The sequence below is a fragment of the Syngnathus acus genome, chromosome 9 (assembly GCF_901709675.1).
Source record: "Syngnathus acus chromosome 9, fSynAcu1.2, whole genome shotgun sequence".
In the NCBI taxonomy this organism is placed as follows: Eukaryota; Metazoa; Chordata; class Actinopteri; order Syngnathiformes; family Syngnathidae; genus Syngnathus; species Syngnathus acus.
Genome location: NC_051094.1, coordinates 15,865,274 through 15,880,703, shown reverse-complemented (window position 1 = coordinate 15,880,703; position 15,430 = coordinate 15,865,274). Strand labels below are relative to the sequence as shown.

The window sequence follows — 15,430 nt, the reverse complement described above, 5'->3', positions numbered from 1 at the left end:
ATTTTTACCCTACTCATAATGTGTCGCCGAAATTAGCTGTGATTAGCATCACACATTTATCATATGGTATCAGAATAGCTTTGAATTATTTTTTTTTCAGTGTCCAGACATGTAGTGCACTTCGTTGGAGGTCTTTTACAAGTTGGTGAAGCGTAGTAACTGGCTGCTAATGGACAACCAACACTTTTCCATCTATTGAATGGTAATTGCGTTTTATGGCATCTGTTATTGCCCATTGAATTGTGTCTGTTCGCAACTGTTAGAGAAATTTGATTATTCTGATCTATTTAAACGTTTACCATTAGGCTAATGTGTTTCATGTGTTTTTGAACAAATAACTACGATTTTAAGAATGGGATGACGATCAAATTCTGTCTAGTCTTTAGGAAACATCATAGCCAGCATTCCCTACCTTGCACTTTAAATTTATGACTTTCCTTTTTTAAAGTTTTGGAAAGGAGAGGGTTGCTGTGGGTGCTCAATCCCAACAATTCCTTTCATTTACTAATCTCTCCCCCACGTTCACACAAACACACGCGCACATTCTCCTCCCTCCCTTCCACATCTTCACATTCATTCCTGTCTGGCCCTTTAACAACAATGACTTTTCAAAAGAACTCCAAATGCCTTGTGACCCCTAAAGTTTTCCACGCCTCCTCTGTAAAAGAAAAAAACGTATAAAATGCTTCCAGTACTCAGATAGTGAGCATGACAATGTTATGCACAGTTACCAAATAAAAGAATATAATACTTTAGACCAGGGATTGTCAAAAGTTTGTCCGTGCCCCTTTATTGGTTCACAACAATAATAATAATAATAATAATAGTATTAATATATTATACATATATAATAATAATTATTATTATATAATAATATATATTTTATATAATATTATTATATTATTATATATGTAAATATATTATACATATATAATTATTATTATTATTATTATTATTATCACTGCTTCAGACCACAGGCAAATCATAAAACACTTGTGTGAGATGAAATTCCACTTGTTCGAATACTCATCACATTACCTTATTTTTCCAGACTATAAGTCGCTCTCGAGTACAAGTCGAACCAGCATAATAAGGAAGAAAAATATATATATAAGTCGCACCGGAGTACAAGTCACATTTTTGGGAGAACTTTTTTTGACAGAATCCAACACCAAGAACAGACATGAACAGGCAACAACAGGCTACACGATACAATATGCTAACGTTACATAAACACAAACGAGGAACTGAGAACGTGCCTGTAACCTATTAACAGTTATTCAAATAACTATAACATACATAAATAACACGTTTATCAAACCATCCGTGTCACTCCAAATCATTACTAAATCCATCGAAATCTTCGTTCTTTGTGTCACTTATAAACAACGCCGCTGCTGACTCCAGATGTTATTAGTGGCGGTTCCAGTTATTTTCACAGGCCTATATAACTATATATAAACTAAATATCAAATAACTATAACATAGATAACAATTTTATCTAACCATTCGTGTCACTCCAAATCATAAAATCCATCAAAATCTTCATCCTCTGTGTCACTTAAAAAAGGGAGCTTTTTAACTTTCATCTTCACCCTCTTCATTTCCTCCCAATTCAGGCTTTCTTTTCTTTGCTTCACTTTCCTCCTCACTATCACTCGACCATCTTGTAGATTTTTCAAAGAAAGGCGTTTCATCTCTTCCAGGGTACTGCTGCAACATTTTGAGATGATGGTGATCCCCTTGGATGGCTTGACCTTTTTGAGGGCTTCCTTCTGCTTGATGATCGTCGAAATTGTTGACACGTTTTTACGGCCATATTGTTTTGCAAGATCCCTCACACGCACTCCGCGCTCATGTTTTCTTCTGATTTATTGTTTTAATTGTAAGGAAATCATCACTTTCTTGCTTTTTGTCACCACTACTACCATTTTACGCCTTCTTGGGTATGATAACTGATGCTGACGATATCCCGACGTGTCGCCATCTTGCGGGCTAACCATGATGACGTCGTATGTTGGAAATTACTTCGGATGTTGAGTGAAATATTTGATAAAATTTCTCATCGTATGTTGAAGAATTTGCATGTTTAAGCAATCATATGTAGAGGTTTGACTGTATATGTTAAAAATACACAAAGCATTTGTCATCAATAGTGCAAGCCACTCCAGACACTACAACAAGATACTCATTAAGTCATTGAGCAATGTGAGTATACCAGATTTGCAGCTATAGCAATACATCACAATTACCCTTACCCATTACAATAGTAAAAAGACATTTCGACTGTAAGATGAGAAATTAATTAATATTAGCTATCCCTGCATAGTCATATATTTTACTGAACAGATTTATGCCTACCTCTTACACACAATTACATCCTGCTAGTTTGACTTTTCCAAAATGTTGTGTGGTACTGCTTGACATAAAAGGAAAATGATTGTGTTGTTTCTGATGATGCTATGACAATATTGGAACGCCACTGCAATATTTTACAAATAATTTTAATTTCACTCACCATTTTTTGCAATGGATGGTATGTGCGAGTCAAGTAGTTAAAAACAGAGGCAAGGGAGAGCTAGCCAGGCAGAAATACTCAACAACTAAATAACTAAGTAAATTGTTAAGACCAAACTTGTCAGACAGACAAGAACTGAGGTAAGACAACACAGACACAGGTACACCATGATGGCTCAGACAGAAGAAAGAGGGTCAGAAATTATCACAGGACAAGACTATCACTGAAATAATGTCAGACACCAAACTGTAAACGTAATCACATCATGACAAACGGAAGCTGAAAATAAATAGCCCGAAACCAGATTTAGACCTCCTGCGCAAATCTGTGTTAAAGCGCTCACTTGACAGCTGAAGCCATGACAAGAGAATGTGATGACTTACAGTACTGCAGTTCAACTTCCTCCATGGGTGAATTAGTGTGGATAGTAGGAGTCCCAGTAAGAGGATTCTGGCCTGTTCAAGGATCTTAAAGAGAAGCAACACAAGATCCCTGATCCCTGAGATTCTTCATTCAAAATGACGTCGCCTTGCTGTGGTTCTCCTGAACAAATCTCTTTTGTGACTTGACTAATTGCCCTGGCTGTCTCTAATACCTGATTAGCACAATAAAGTGATTTAGATGTCAACTGGGCCCTGTCACAATAATTGTCTGTCTGTCTGTCTGTCTGTCTGTCTGTCTGTCTGTCTCTGTCTGTCTGTCTGTCTCTGTCTGTCTGTCTGTCTCTGTCTGTCTGTCTCTGTCTGTCTCTCTGTCTCTCTCTCTGTCTGTCTCTCTGTCTCTCTCTCTGTCTGTCTCTCTGTCTCTCTCTCTCTCTCTCTCTCTCTCTCTCTCTCTCTCTCTCTCTCTCTCTCTCTCTCTCTCTCTCTCTCTCTCTCTCTCTCTCTCTCTCTCTCTCTCTCTCTTTTCTGTTTGTCTGCCCGTCTGCCCGTCTGCCCGTCTGCCCGTCTGTCCATCTGTCCATCTATCTATCTATCTATCTATCTATCTATCTATCTATCTATCTATCTATCTATCTATCTATCTATCTATCTATCTATCTATCTATCTATCTATCTATCTGTCTTGATTGATCTCTATCTATCTATCTATCTATCTATCTATCTATCTATCTATCTATCTATCTATCTATCTATCTATCTCTTTCTCTGCCTGCCTGTCTGTCCCTCTCTCTGCCTGCCTGCCTGCCTGCCTGCCTGCCTGCCTGCCTGCCTGTCTGTCTACATGAGGGTCTTTGCTTTCTTCTGCCTCTGAATACGATGGTGAACTGATGTCAGACACAAAGTGAGCAACACACTTTGTCGTTCATGCTTACATCACAGGAAGGACATGTACAGCTCAAGCTCATCCCGAGACCGTCTGTACTTGGGACAAGCAGCTGCCTTCTTATCCAGTCATAGTTTCTCTCTGTATGTGTAAAGAGATTGGCAGACCTCAATCTGTCGTCCTACGCCCTAGCCTCCTGTTCAATGTAATCTTGATGAAGGGTTAGTAAAATAGAGACAGAGAGTCCCAGCAGTGCCCCCAAGAGGACCCCCAAGACCTTCAAAAACATCCTCTGTTAACCCTTCATCGCCGCCATCAAAACACTTCAAACCTGGCCTGGAGGATACCCACTCAAATGCTCAAGTAATGAAAGGGATTTGAACCAAGCTATAAGGGATCAAAGCGAACTTCCCCAAGTAATATTTTGAAAGTAAATCTCATAGTAAAACAATGCATTCCACTGAGCCTTTTAGATTGTGTCTGTCTGTCAGATTAACTCTGCCATTACTACAGAGAATTCACAGCAGGGGACAGAAGACAGACCAGACAGGGAAATATTTTGCTGTTCTGGTGGAGCAATCTGAACATATTACACAGTTGCATGCCTTTTTATTTCTTACATATACAGCACTATTATATTTGGAAACTTGTGTGCGTTTGCAAAATAATGTGTGAACCAAAGAGTATTATTACTAGATAGATAGATAGATAGATAGATAGATAGATAGATAGATAGATAGATAGATAGATAGATAGATAGATAGATAGATAGATAGATAGATAGATAGATAGATAGATAGATAGATAGATAGATAGATAGATAGATAGATAGATAGATAGATAGATAGATAGATAGATAGATAGATAGATAGATAGTAGGGGGAAATTCAGCATTACTTGTAGCTGTCCTTTCAACACATGGACATTAACTACAAACAGCAGTGACCTCACCGCATCAAACCATGTCAGTTTCATTTCATTTCATTACATTTTTGCCAGTTCAGCAGCTATGGCTATATCATGGCCAATACAGACAGAAAAAGACAACCAAACCATGTCAGCAACACAGGAGTTCAAGAATTGAATTAGTGTCACAAGTATATTTCATACAGTAAATGTGTTGACTTTAATTCACTTTTGATCCACACGCACATTTTACAAACAAGCGTTCTAAATGACTGATCTTTTGGTCAGTTAGCAAACGGGTTCATCTGTCCTCAGACCAACTGTCTCAAGAGTACTTGGCTGGAGGCCTCTCTTGGCACTGATTTAAATAATCCAATACTAGGGCACCGTGGATGAGACCTTTACTCTAATTCTGTAACTCACCTAAATCGCCAACAGGTGGCAACATTGCTTGAAAAATGTTTGTAAACTGTAATCTACATCTGTGCTATTCCTAGACGCACACAAGCAGAAGGGATTTCAAATAAGATGTGCCTTTTGTCACAGCAGTGATTAAAGATTAAAGATTAAAGATTAAAGTCCCAATGATCGTCACACACACACCTGGGTGTGGTGAAATTTGTCCTCTGCATTTAACCCATCCCCATGTGATTTTAATCCATCCCCTAGTCCAAAACCTCACAGCAAGGTTTAACTATACTATAAGTAATTCGGGGTGATTATTACTATTTTTATTATTATTATTAGTAGTAGTAGTAGTAGTAGTAGTAGTAGTAGTAGTAGTAGTAGTAGTAGTAGTAGTAGTAGTAGTGTAAACCAGAGACTGCATTTCTGGCTATCATACAGTAACTGATCATCAAATCACATGAACAGTATTGGGTAATTCACTTTGGCCTTCTGAACTAAACTACATTTTGAATCCACTATAATGCTTTTATCTCCTTTTCATGGAGCACTTTAATCAATGATACGCTGATGGGACTTTTAAGGGCTTTTAGCTTGAGTGGTTGATCAAATTTGGCTGAAGCTCAAGGGAACAAAAGACAACCTAGTCTAGTCGACTACATTCAAACCAAGTAGCAACTGAATGACAATTGCTGCAGACTGTGATTATTACTTCACATAATACAGTAGTAAAGCCTTCCTGTTTACTGGGGTCAGGGACCAATTAACCTTGACGGGAATGACAATAATGAGTGAGTATTAGTCGTCTACCTGACAAATGTTTAAAACTGCCAACATTAAGCCTCAAACAATGAGCAAAGCGGATCTGGTACAAGTTATAGAATGTCAACCATCCAGCAGTGAACTAAAAGTCGTCAGAAATATGCGTGACTCTACATTCATATTTGTAATAGTATGTTCATGAAATTGTAGACTAAATAAAGTTGTCATATACACAAGTATGAGAAATTGTTTGGTTAGAGATTTTTTAGTGTGAGCATGAATCAAAATTGTTTTGCAAATCTAATAAATGGAAGTACAAGCAGCTCGGTGCGGCACTGGTTAGCACGTCCGCCTCACAGATTAGAGGGTGCGAGTTCAATTCCACCTCCGGCTCTCCCTGTGTGGAATTTGCATGTTCTCCCCGTAATTGCGTGGGTCTTCTCCGGGTGCTCCGGTTTCCTCCCACATGAATTGTAGGCTGATTGAGCACTCGTAGGTGTGAGTGCGGATAATTATTTGTCTCTGTGTGCCCTGCAATTGGCTGGCAACAAGTTCAGGGTGTCCTCCGCGTACTTCCTGATGACAGCTGGGATAGGCTCCAGGACGCCCGCGACCCCCGTGGGAACAAGCGGTAGAGAAAATGGATGGGATGGATAAATGTGAAAGTCATGTGAAAACCTTTTAAGTTATAAAACTGAAAGGGAGGGCATATGCAAGCCTGTGGGATGCCTTGCTGAACATACAGTGTGTTACGTAGATTCTTTTAAAGCTCTAAAAGAAAACAAACAATAGCTAAATTACATGGTAGGCATATGGTGTAAATAGCAGGCCATTTTACTGCTTACGTCAAAAGAATGCTTTTGAAAATGTTCTTTTCATTCTTTAGATGTTAATGTAGCACAATATTTTGAAGTCTGGAGACCTCTGCTTCACATGCACAGCAGGTAACATTCAACGAGTCAGACAGTGCCTTAAAGCCAATGAAATATTAATCTTATGACAAGTATCATATTATTATCATTCAGAAAGGAAAGGTACGATTTCCAGAGATTTGAACACACATTTGCAGTGAAACATCCAGTCAAGCAAGAATATTTTTGCCTCGGGGCAATAACAGAGCAAAGTAGTGTATTCATACTAGCTAGAGTCTGCAGACCGGCAGAAACTTGCAAGAAATAAGTTCACACTGCCTGAATATGTAGAGAGAGCCTCTGCAGAAGGAAAATTATGTCCATCATGTTATATTACAAAAGAATTGAAGTGTATCCTTCAATGTAGAGTTTATTTGAACCATACTATAAACACTTTGCATAATTCGTGATTAGTTGTTTGCAAGTCTGCTTCACAGTTCTGAAGTTCAGGTTTGAAACCTCAGTTTCGGTCTTCCTGGCTTCTCCCTATCCTTGCAAGGGTTTTCCCTGGCTACTCTGGTTTCCTCTCACATTCCAGGAGCATGCATGTTTGATTAAATGAATATGAGGTTGTACAATGGATAGGTTTTGTTGCTTTTGTTTGCTGCCAGGAACAAATGTGATGACATGTAGCGTTGCCTTTTGAGCTTACCACAAAAAAAAACTGATGACAATTCTAAAAATGTCTGATTGGGAAATGTGCTAAAAATTGCTCCGCAACTTAACCCACTTAATGTAAATACTCTTTAAGGGGAGGTCAAATCAAAAGCAGTCTTTACAATATCTTCTATACTCCGCTGCTTGTTCAAATACATCATTCTGATTACTAATATTGTGTTTGTTGAATAAGAATTAAGCAGCAACATCCACCATTTTCATCCATTGCAAGGTCAGCTACTTGCTCTCGATGTAAAATTACATCACAATACCGAAGAGCCACTCTACAACTGAGCGTTGCTGCATCCACGCAAATGTGTTTTAACTTCCAATATAAAATTAATTTTCATTCTCTGGTTTTAAACCTAGGATGAGTGGTTGGGTTCTATTGCCTGGTATGTATATCCTTGTGTCAATTGGTTTTATATTCTTACTCATTTTTACTTATTTCATTCCATTGACAGAAGCTTTGTATTATTTCATCAACAGAAGAGATTATTTATGACTGTGATTATTGTTTACAGACAGGATGTCTGCATAGAGCACAATGAGTTTGTCATCTTTGGTTGTTTAGCAAGTTAGCCGCTGCTGAACTTGTATGATGTCACACTGTGAACAAAGCATGTACTATTATTGCTTGCTATTCCGTCTATTTCCATCAGTGTTTGCTGTCCCAAACTCATCCATCCATTGTCTGTATATTGCTGTTCAGTGTCACTGAGAGTTGAAGCCGCTATCCCAGCCAACTTCCTACAAAAGGCTGGACTGACTGAGCACTGAACCCATGCTGATTTCATGCGCCAAAGCCAGGCAAGTGTATCACTACACCATCAATGGCACCGCAAATCAATCCAGGGTAAATCAATTTATTTGCAATGATTTACAAATGTCGCTATATACATTTGAAAGTTGTTGAATGGGTGTTTGTAAGATTTGTTTTTGAGTCTGGATTTGAGTCCTAAAGCCCATCCCATTGACAAATTATGAAACAACGGACTTATCTCATTACCTTGCACTAACTGTGGCCCAGTTTTCACCCTGTATTGTCTGTCTGAATCTGCCTCCTGTTTGCTACCCAGTGATGGAACAACTGAAGACTCACTGCTGCAGCATTATTTCTACTTTGCATTGATAAAGTACTCTGCGTGTGACTATTCTCATTCATCCAGGTCCTATTATTCTTAGAACATCAAATCGATAGCAAATTGACTATTTCAGTTGTCTTACAAGACTTTTCACCTCTCATGCACGATTCATCAGTTCACGAAACAAGTCTTGGTTAGGACTGCACCAGTACCTGTATTAGAGTGGTCATTGACAAAAGTGATTAGTGAATTTAATTTAAATCAAAGTTTTCATGTAGAAAGCAGTTATTAAAAGCAATCACATTTGTAATCATCGTTTCTGTTTTAAATATTTCAATGTTGTAATTTCAAGTAATAAAGAGGATATGTTATCATAAGAAGTTATGGATCATTGAGAACACAAAGCAGCACATGCCCTGTATTATACTTTTGTTAAATTACAGAGATAGAGTTATGGCACAAGCCCTCACACACTGCTAGATACTTTTAAAACATGTAGAGACAGCTCAGTTCAGCCTAGGCTTCTGACTGTGTTTATTGCTCTTCAATGTTTTAAAAAAAAAAAAAAAAAAGAAATGTTTTACATTGTATGATTACACTCTGTTACTCTGGTTACAACCCACATTTCAAAAACATGCATGTTGGACACTAAATCAGTGGTCTCAAAATCATGACCCGGGAGCCATTTCCAGTCTGTAGGATGATATTTTGCTGCCCCCTAATTGACATTGAAGTTTAAATGTTAGTACGGCCCCCATAATTTTGCCATGTGTGCCTGGGCTTTTGCCATGTTTGCCTGGACTTTTAGTGTTTGAGCGTGTGTGTTTTTTGATCACTTATGGGCTATGATAGCTCAGGCAATGGATGTACTAGGATCCAAAATTCGACCTGGAAATATTCAGGGGGTGGCTGACGGTGGCCATCATGCAACGCAACGTAAGCATGTGTGCGTCATGCAACGTAAGCATGCGTGCGTGCGTGCCATTGTCGTCAGGCAGTTCAACTTTTCTAGAAATGCACCGGCCGTTCAAGAAAATACAGACAAGGAAAAGGTATCTTATCACCAAGTCCCAGCTTTTGTCTTTTTCGAAACCTACCAGAAGGGAAAGTTCGGCAATGACAACGACCAACTTAAAAAAAAAAGAACAGGTGACGGAATGTTTTTTTGTTGAGCATGTCTTGAATGCACAAAGAATGTTGCGGTGCTCAAGAAATCAAACATCATTACACAAATAGACTTGCTGAGGAGTATGCAAATGTTTGAGAGTGGTGAGAGAGGACTGGATCTCCCTCCAATCGTGTTCACATTCTGAAGAACTGTTATTGTTCTGACCTGATGGAATTTTTGACGTTGCTCAGACACACCCTGACTGTATCTCCAGTGGCCCACACATAAATTGAGTTTGAGACCCCTGCTCTAAATTGTCCTTGGGTGTGAATATGAGTGTGAATGGTTGTTTGTTTATATGGGTCCTGCGATTGGTTGGCATTCAGTCAAGTGTACCTTGCCTCTCTCCCAAAGGCAGCTGGGATAGGCTCCAGCCCACCCACAGCATCGAATGGGACTTTTTATGCAAGAGAGCCCAAAGTACAGCGTGGGAGGAATCACAGTATTGAAAAATATTAATATACGTAGTCACGCCTCCCTCCCTCCATGTCTTGGGGGGTGTCACGGAAGGGACTGGAAACTATTTGTCTATTCACAATCGCTGTAAATACTTTATTAATAATGTCAAAATAACCTGGATCAAAATAATGTGTTCTGAGAGACATTTTGATATCTCAATTGTTCATACTGTAGCTCATTACATATAAAATTCCAATTTGTAAGGGTTAGCTTGACTTAATTTTCCACCTCCAGGTCGTACGCCATTCACCACCTATCTGAAAATGTGGTTCTCTAAACTGTCACTCTCGGCTGAAGGGTCGCCCTTATTGTTGGAAATCCGGTGCTCCTAATTTTGCAAATTCCGTTCATCCATCGATCCTTTCATCCATTGTATGCATTGCGCTATTCTCACATGCTCAATTTTCCAACTTTGAAATTTTGCTCAGCTGACCTCTGGGGCTAAACTGAAGCACTCCGACGGGCCACTTGCACTACAATGCTGGCTCTCAGGCCGGACAGCATTAGCATTTGCCTCGCAACGGCTGGGCGAACGAGGCACGACCTCCTAGCCGCCTGGCCGGCAGCAAACGCACCTATGGAGTCTGAAAACTATAACCAATCACAAGCAAATTCCCACTGTTGTCCACTTTAACCTGTAAACATAAAAAAAAGATCATCTCAACATCTTGTCATGGTGCTAATGGTTTTTCATCATAGGGCTCACATTTAATCTCACATTTAATGAGGTGGACAGGAATGAGCATCTGAATTTTTATGATGATTGGTCAACATTTGGGACAAGAAGTCACAACAGAATGTGACAAACCAAGCCAGGAAACAATATTAGAATCCTTGCCTCTCCGGTGAATGACGTGAAAAGGCTGAGGTAAAAAGACACCCACCCAACCAAAAGAAAGCGTTCCAATTTGTGGCGTACTACAGCCAGTGTGAATTGACTCGTCGACTCCAATGCTTTCTATTCCTTGCGGCGTTCTGCGGAAGACCGCACCACAGCCTTTCCGCACCCAGTGTGAATTAGGCGTCATTGTCAAAGAATCAAAGAATCAAAGAATCAAAGTCTGCTTTATTGTCAAACACCTTCATGGAAGATCTGACAAATTGTAAATTGCTTGCAATTGAATGGATCTAAATATTTAAATACTACACTTGCCAGACTTACAATATACTGTCTCGGACAAAGCAGGCCAATTCTCAATTCTGTACAGGTACAATTGACGGTGAGCCAAATCACATGCTTCACACCATCCAAAATGTTTTAGGGAAAATGATTGTGTAATCCTGCCAACTATCTAAAAACAATGACATAACAAAACCTCATTGCATTTAAAATGGTTGCAGTTATGCAGAATAGAAGATGTATGTATTAAAAGACTGAATGTGAAGAGAATTCATAATTGTTTTTTTTTTTTCATAATTTCGACCTTGTGTATAGTTTTCCTCAGGGATAGTTTCTACTGGTATATTCTCAGTATAAGCACTTAACAGTGTCATTTAAGTGAATTATTGAGATTCAGGTGTTTTGGAATGTTCTGTACATAGTCTTTTTTTAATAGTTTCATATTTTTACTTTTTTCAATAATTAATTTCTACCTTGGGTAGTTTTCCACAAGGAGACTTCCTAATGCTATATTCTCAGGATAAGCATTTAGTACAGTGTCATTAAAGTGAATTATTGAGAGCCAGGTGTCTTGGAATGTTCTGTACATTCGAGTTTTAGCATGTTCAATGCACCTACAACACAACTACGCCAGGATGATATGAAGAACTGGGGTTTTCTTTTGTAGCAGTTTATGTTGCAACCTGCTTGTTGTGGCATCTTCATTCATTTGTGTGTGTCCTCATGATATTGTTTGTTAAAATGTGCTGTTTAGTAGTCAGAGAGCTTGAGTGTAGTTGTGAAAGACTAACAGGGGCGGAGCCCAGACAAAACCACCAAACTTGTTTTGATCTGCGGTTGTCCCAACCACATGCAAATGCGAAACCCAAACTGGAGTAGCACCTTCTTTTCATCTCTTGCCTTTTGTGCTTTCCATACAGAAAAATAAATACAGTACAAAGTATGCACATCAGGGTCTCCCACATATTATTTGATGAACTATATTGTGAACCAAGTTACAAAACAGAAACGTCTGAAACAGAACAAGCTGCAAAGCAGTTGATCCCACTGAGGTAATACAAAAAAAGGCTGGGTGTCTGTCTCCGCCTCCACATCTCGAGTATATAAACATCAAGACAGACATATGTAAGACAGCAAAGGAACTCTATCTTAGCTAGTCATTTCTCCAGAGGCAATTTGTACTGGCGGCTGTTTGACATGTAAGTGTCATGCTGTCATCACCAGACTAGGACGAACGCACTGACAGTATCCTTTCTTCTTTTTTCTATATTTTATGTAAAAATAGCTATGTGATTTGGTTTTTAACTGCATTCTTGTTTTACTTTTTCAGCCTTGTAACGTCAGACACAATGGCAGGTGAGTGCACTCTTCTTTTAGGCATAATTCATCCAGCCATGCCAGCCTCCGCAATAGAGCTAATTTATAATTTGATTAGCAGATGAAAGCTTTCAACAGGAGTTCCTGGAAGCTCACAATGCCTACAGAGCACGGCACAACACACCACCTATGACTCTTAACAGTGAGCTGAATGCGGCGGCTCAGAGATGGGCGGATCGCTTGTTGGCTTTGGGTGTTGCACAGCACAGTGGCAGCAATGATGGAGAGAATATTTTTTACAAGTGGAGTTCGGCACCCTTTAAACTAACAGGTGTATTTCCATCTCAAAACACTTTGACAAGTGTTCACGAGACTTTAGCACATGTTGTTCTTGAGGACTTCATGTTACCCAATAATGCAAATTGTTACACATTAATACATAGGTGTCAAACTCAAGGCCTGGGGCCAGATCTGGCCCGCCATGTCATTTTATATGGCCCGCGAAAGCAAATCATGTCAACTCGCATGATCCTTGCTAAATGTATTACTATTCTATTATTTATATTTAGTTATTACTTTTTTATCGTAATTTGAACAATAATTGAAGAAAATATTATTTTTGATTATAGTAATCTATTAATTGGTTGTGTTCAGGGGGTCCTCAATTTGTGATGTCAATCCGTTCGGATCAGTAATAAAACAGTAATAATAGCAATAAAATGAAACCGTAAAGTAATAAAATAAAAGTCAGAACAGTAATACAACCATACTGCCATAACGAAAGCTGCAACTACGAATTGGCCCACGATAAGAATGAGTTTGACACCCTTGCAGTGATTAACGGGTCAATTGTATGATTTTATGGAATTGTCACATGAGAAAGTTTGTCTTGTCTAGGCAAAGAAGCAGTAGATTCATGGTATGGTGAAGTTAAGAAATACAGCTGGAGCAACCCAGGATTTAGTGGCAACACAGGTAAAACAACAAAAATTGATATTACTAATTACTTCCATAAAAATCAATAAAAAAAAACTAAAGTAAACATTATGTCGTTCGTTGTGCCTGTACACGTGCCGAGACACTCAATGACTACAGCTTAAGAGTGTGTGTCTGTCTGTATACAATAGACACACAAAAAACAATGCTGACTGAGCAATTTTTGACATCCCACCTTTTCGAATTGTATTCTATCAGATTGTATAGTTGTAGCTAACAAAGTTGTGGGTAATGCTGAAGGTGCAGCAAAACAACTTTAAGATTCCTGCGCATGTTTCCCCATATAGGTCATTTTACTCAGATTGTGTGGAAAGCAAGCACACAACTGGGAGTCGGGATGGCCACAGATGGCAACAAGGTTTTTGTTGTTGGGCAGTATCGACCAGCTGGCAACATCAGCATGAGCCAGTACTTCAGAGAAAATGTCCTCCCACCAGGTAATTCATTAGACAAAATGTAATTTGCGCTCTATCGCAAATAAATTTCCATCACTTATATCTGCAGGTTTACAAGCAGAACAAAAAGTACAGTACATACAATGAAAGGCAAAGCATTTTAGACATCAACAATTGTTACACAGGATTATTTAGGTGACCTTACATCTGAATTGAATGGATCTCTTAGTTTAATATGCAGGACACCTATTTACAGCTATCCACAAAAACAAATATGGCTTCAAGAGTAGGCGCTAATTGGTGCATTATAGACAGTGTTTACTAGAAGCGCTATTTGTCTTCACCGCGACTATGAATCGTTGAATTTTTAAGTCGTACCACTTAAAAAACCATTAGGTTTAATACTGAAGTACCAAATGTGTCTTTTATGTAATTTTTTTTTTTTTTTTTTTTTACAGCAGGTGAGGAGGAACGGGATTTACATTTTACAGAAGGTGGAAGACCCAGTGGGGCAGGAGAGAGACCAAAGAATACCTGTACACCATTTTAGATAACCTGGAGCAGCTTGAACTTTGAACTGTAGCTTTACATGAAGTTGGGTCGATCAGTGTTCCAATGCTTGTATAACTCCGTATAGACAGGATATATATAATTTGTATTAAAAATATGATTAGCACGTCCGCTCAGAGGGTGTGGGTTTGATTCCAGCTCCGGCCCTCCCTGTGGGGAGTCCGCTCCCTCGTGCTCGTCGGTACCAACGACTTTCGCCATGCTAGCCCCGTGGTGACCATCTGCACGTGCCCCGGCTGGGTGCCCGGGACGCTGCTCACACGTTTGCTTGCTTTGTGATGTTTTCACCGATTCACGACCACGGTCCATTGGGCGCCGTTGAACTGGACTGCCCTTACACCTGTCGATGGACCCCGTGGAGGCTATTTTGGGGTGTTCTCTTGTATTGGGGGTGCTGGTTGGCCGCTGTTACTTTTTTTCCTTTGTCTTTTAGCTTTGATTTGCTTTGATGGCTTTTATCTTGAGCACTTTCTGACTTTCTTTGTGGCGCCGTTGTGTGGCAGCCTTATGAGAGTTATTGAGTTGCGCTCATGCCATGTGTGTCTTTTGTATACCCATTCTGTGGTGTGGATACTGCTGGGGCCTGAATTTCCCCACCCCTGGGGACCAATAAATATTCAATCAATCAATCAATGAATGACAATCAGTCTGTTTTGCGTGGTTATGTTTTCAAATGAATGAGTGACTGATTAGTCTGAATATTCAATGAATGGACAATCGAATCCATCTAAATTTTAGATTCTAAAGCCTGTCACATGGACTTAACCTATTTTATAAATGAGAGGGATCCCACATATGATAGTAAAATTATTGCCGTGTGTTTGTATTCTCCTATGCTTGAGGTATAACAGAACACATGCATTGGCATTACGTATTCAGGATTTAAATGTATTCG

General features: G+C 39.3%; 1 protein-coding gene across 4 annotated transcripts; it reads left to right on the top strand.

The window, feature by feature from the left end:
* The first annotated feature begins 12,362 nt into the window (after nucleotides 1–12,362).
* LOC119127654 (Golgi-associated plant pathogenesis-related protein 1-like) lies at nucleotides 12,363–14,700 on the top strand. 4 transcript variants are annotated; one of them, XM_037259663.1, is made up of 6 exons: nucleotides 12,363–12,456; nucleotides 12,602–12,613; nucleotides 12,696–12,905; nucleotides 13,472–13,549; nucleotides 13,858–14,007; nucleotides 14,424–14,700. In XM_037259663.1, the coding sequence occupies exons 2-6, from the start codon at nucleotides 12,607–12,609 to the stop codon at nucleotides 14,513–14,515; spliced, it is 537 nt and encodes a 178-aa protein (XP_037115558.1). In that variant the 5' UTR covers nucleotides 12,363–12,456; nucleotides 12,602–12,606; the 3' UTR covers nucleotides 14,516–14,700. The 4 variants fall into 4 exon arrangements, with proteins under 4 accessions (XP_037115558.1, XP_037115557.1, XP_037115559.1 ...); XM_037259662.1 differs by having other exon boundaries at nucleotides 12,376–12,456; nucleotides 12,693–12,905; XM_037259665.1 differs by having other exon boundaries at nucleotides 12,384–12,500; nucleotides 12,585–12,613.
* Nucleotides 14,701–15,430: the final 730 nt, after the last annotated feature.

Excerpts from the sequence above, each read along its gene's own strand:
- LOC119127654 (XM_037259662.1), top strand. Across the intron at positions 12,906-13,471 it reads GGCACCCTTTAAACTAACAG|GCAAAGAAGCAGTAGATTCA; the intron begins GTGTATTTCCAT and ends TGTCTTGTCTAG. Across the intron at positions 13,550-13,857 it reads AGGATTTAGTGGCAACACAG|GTCATTTTACTCAGATTGTG; the intron begins GTAAAACAACAA and ends TTCCCCATATAG.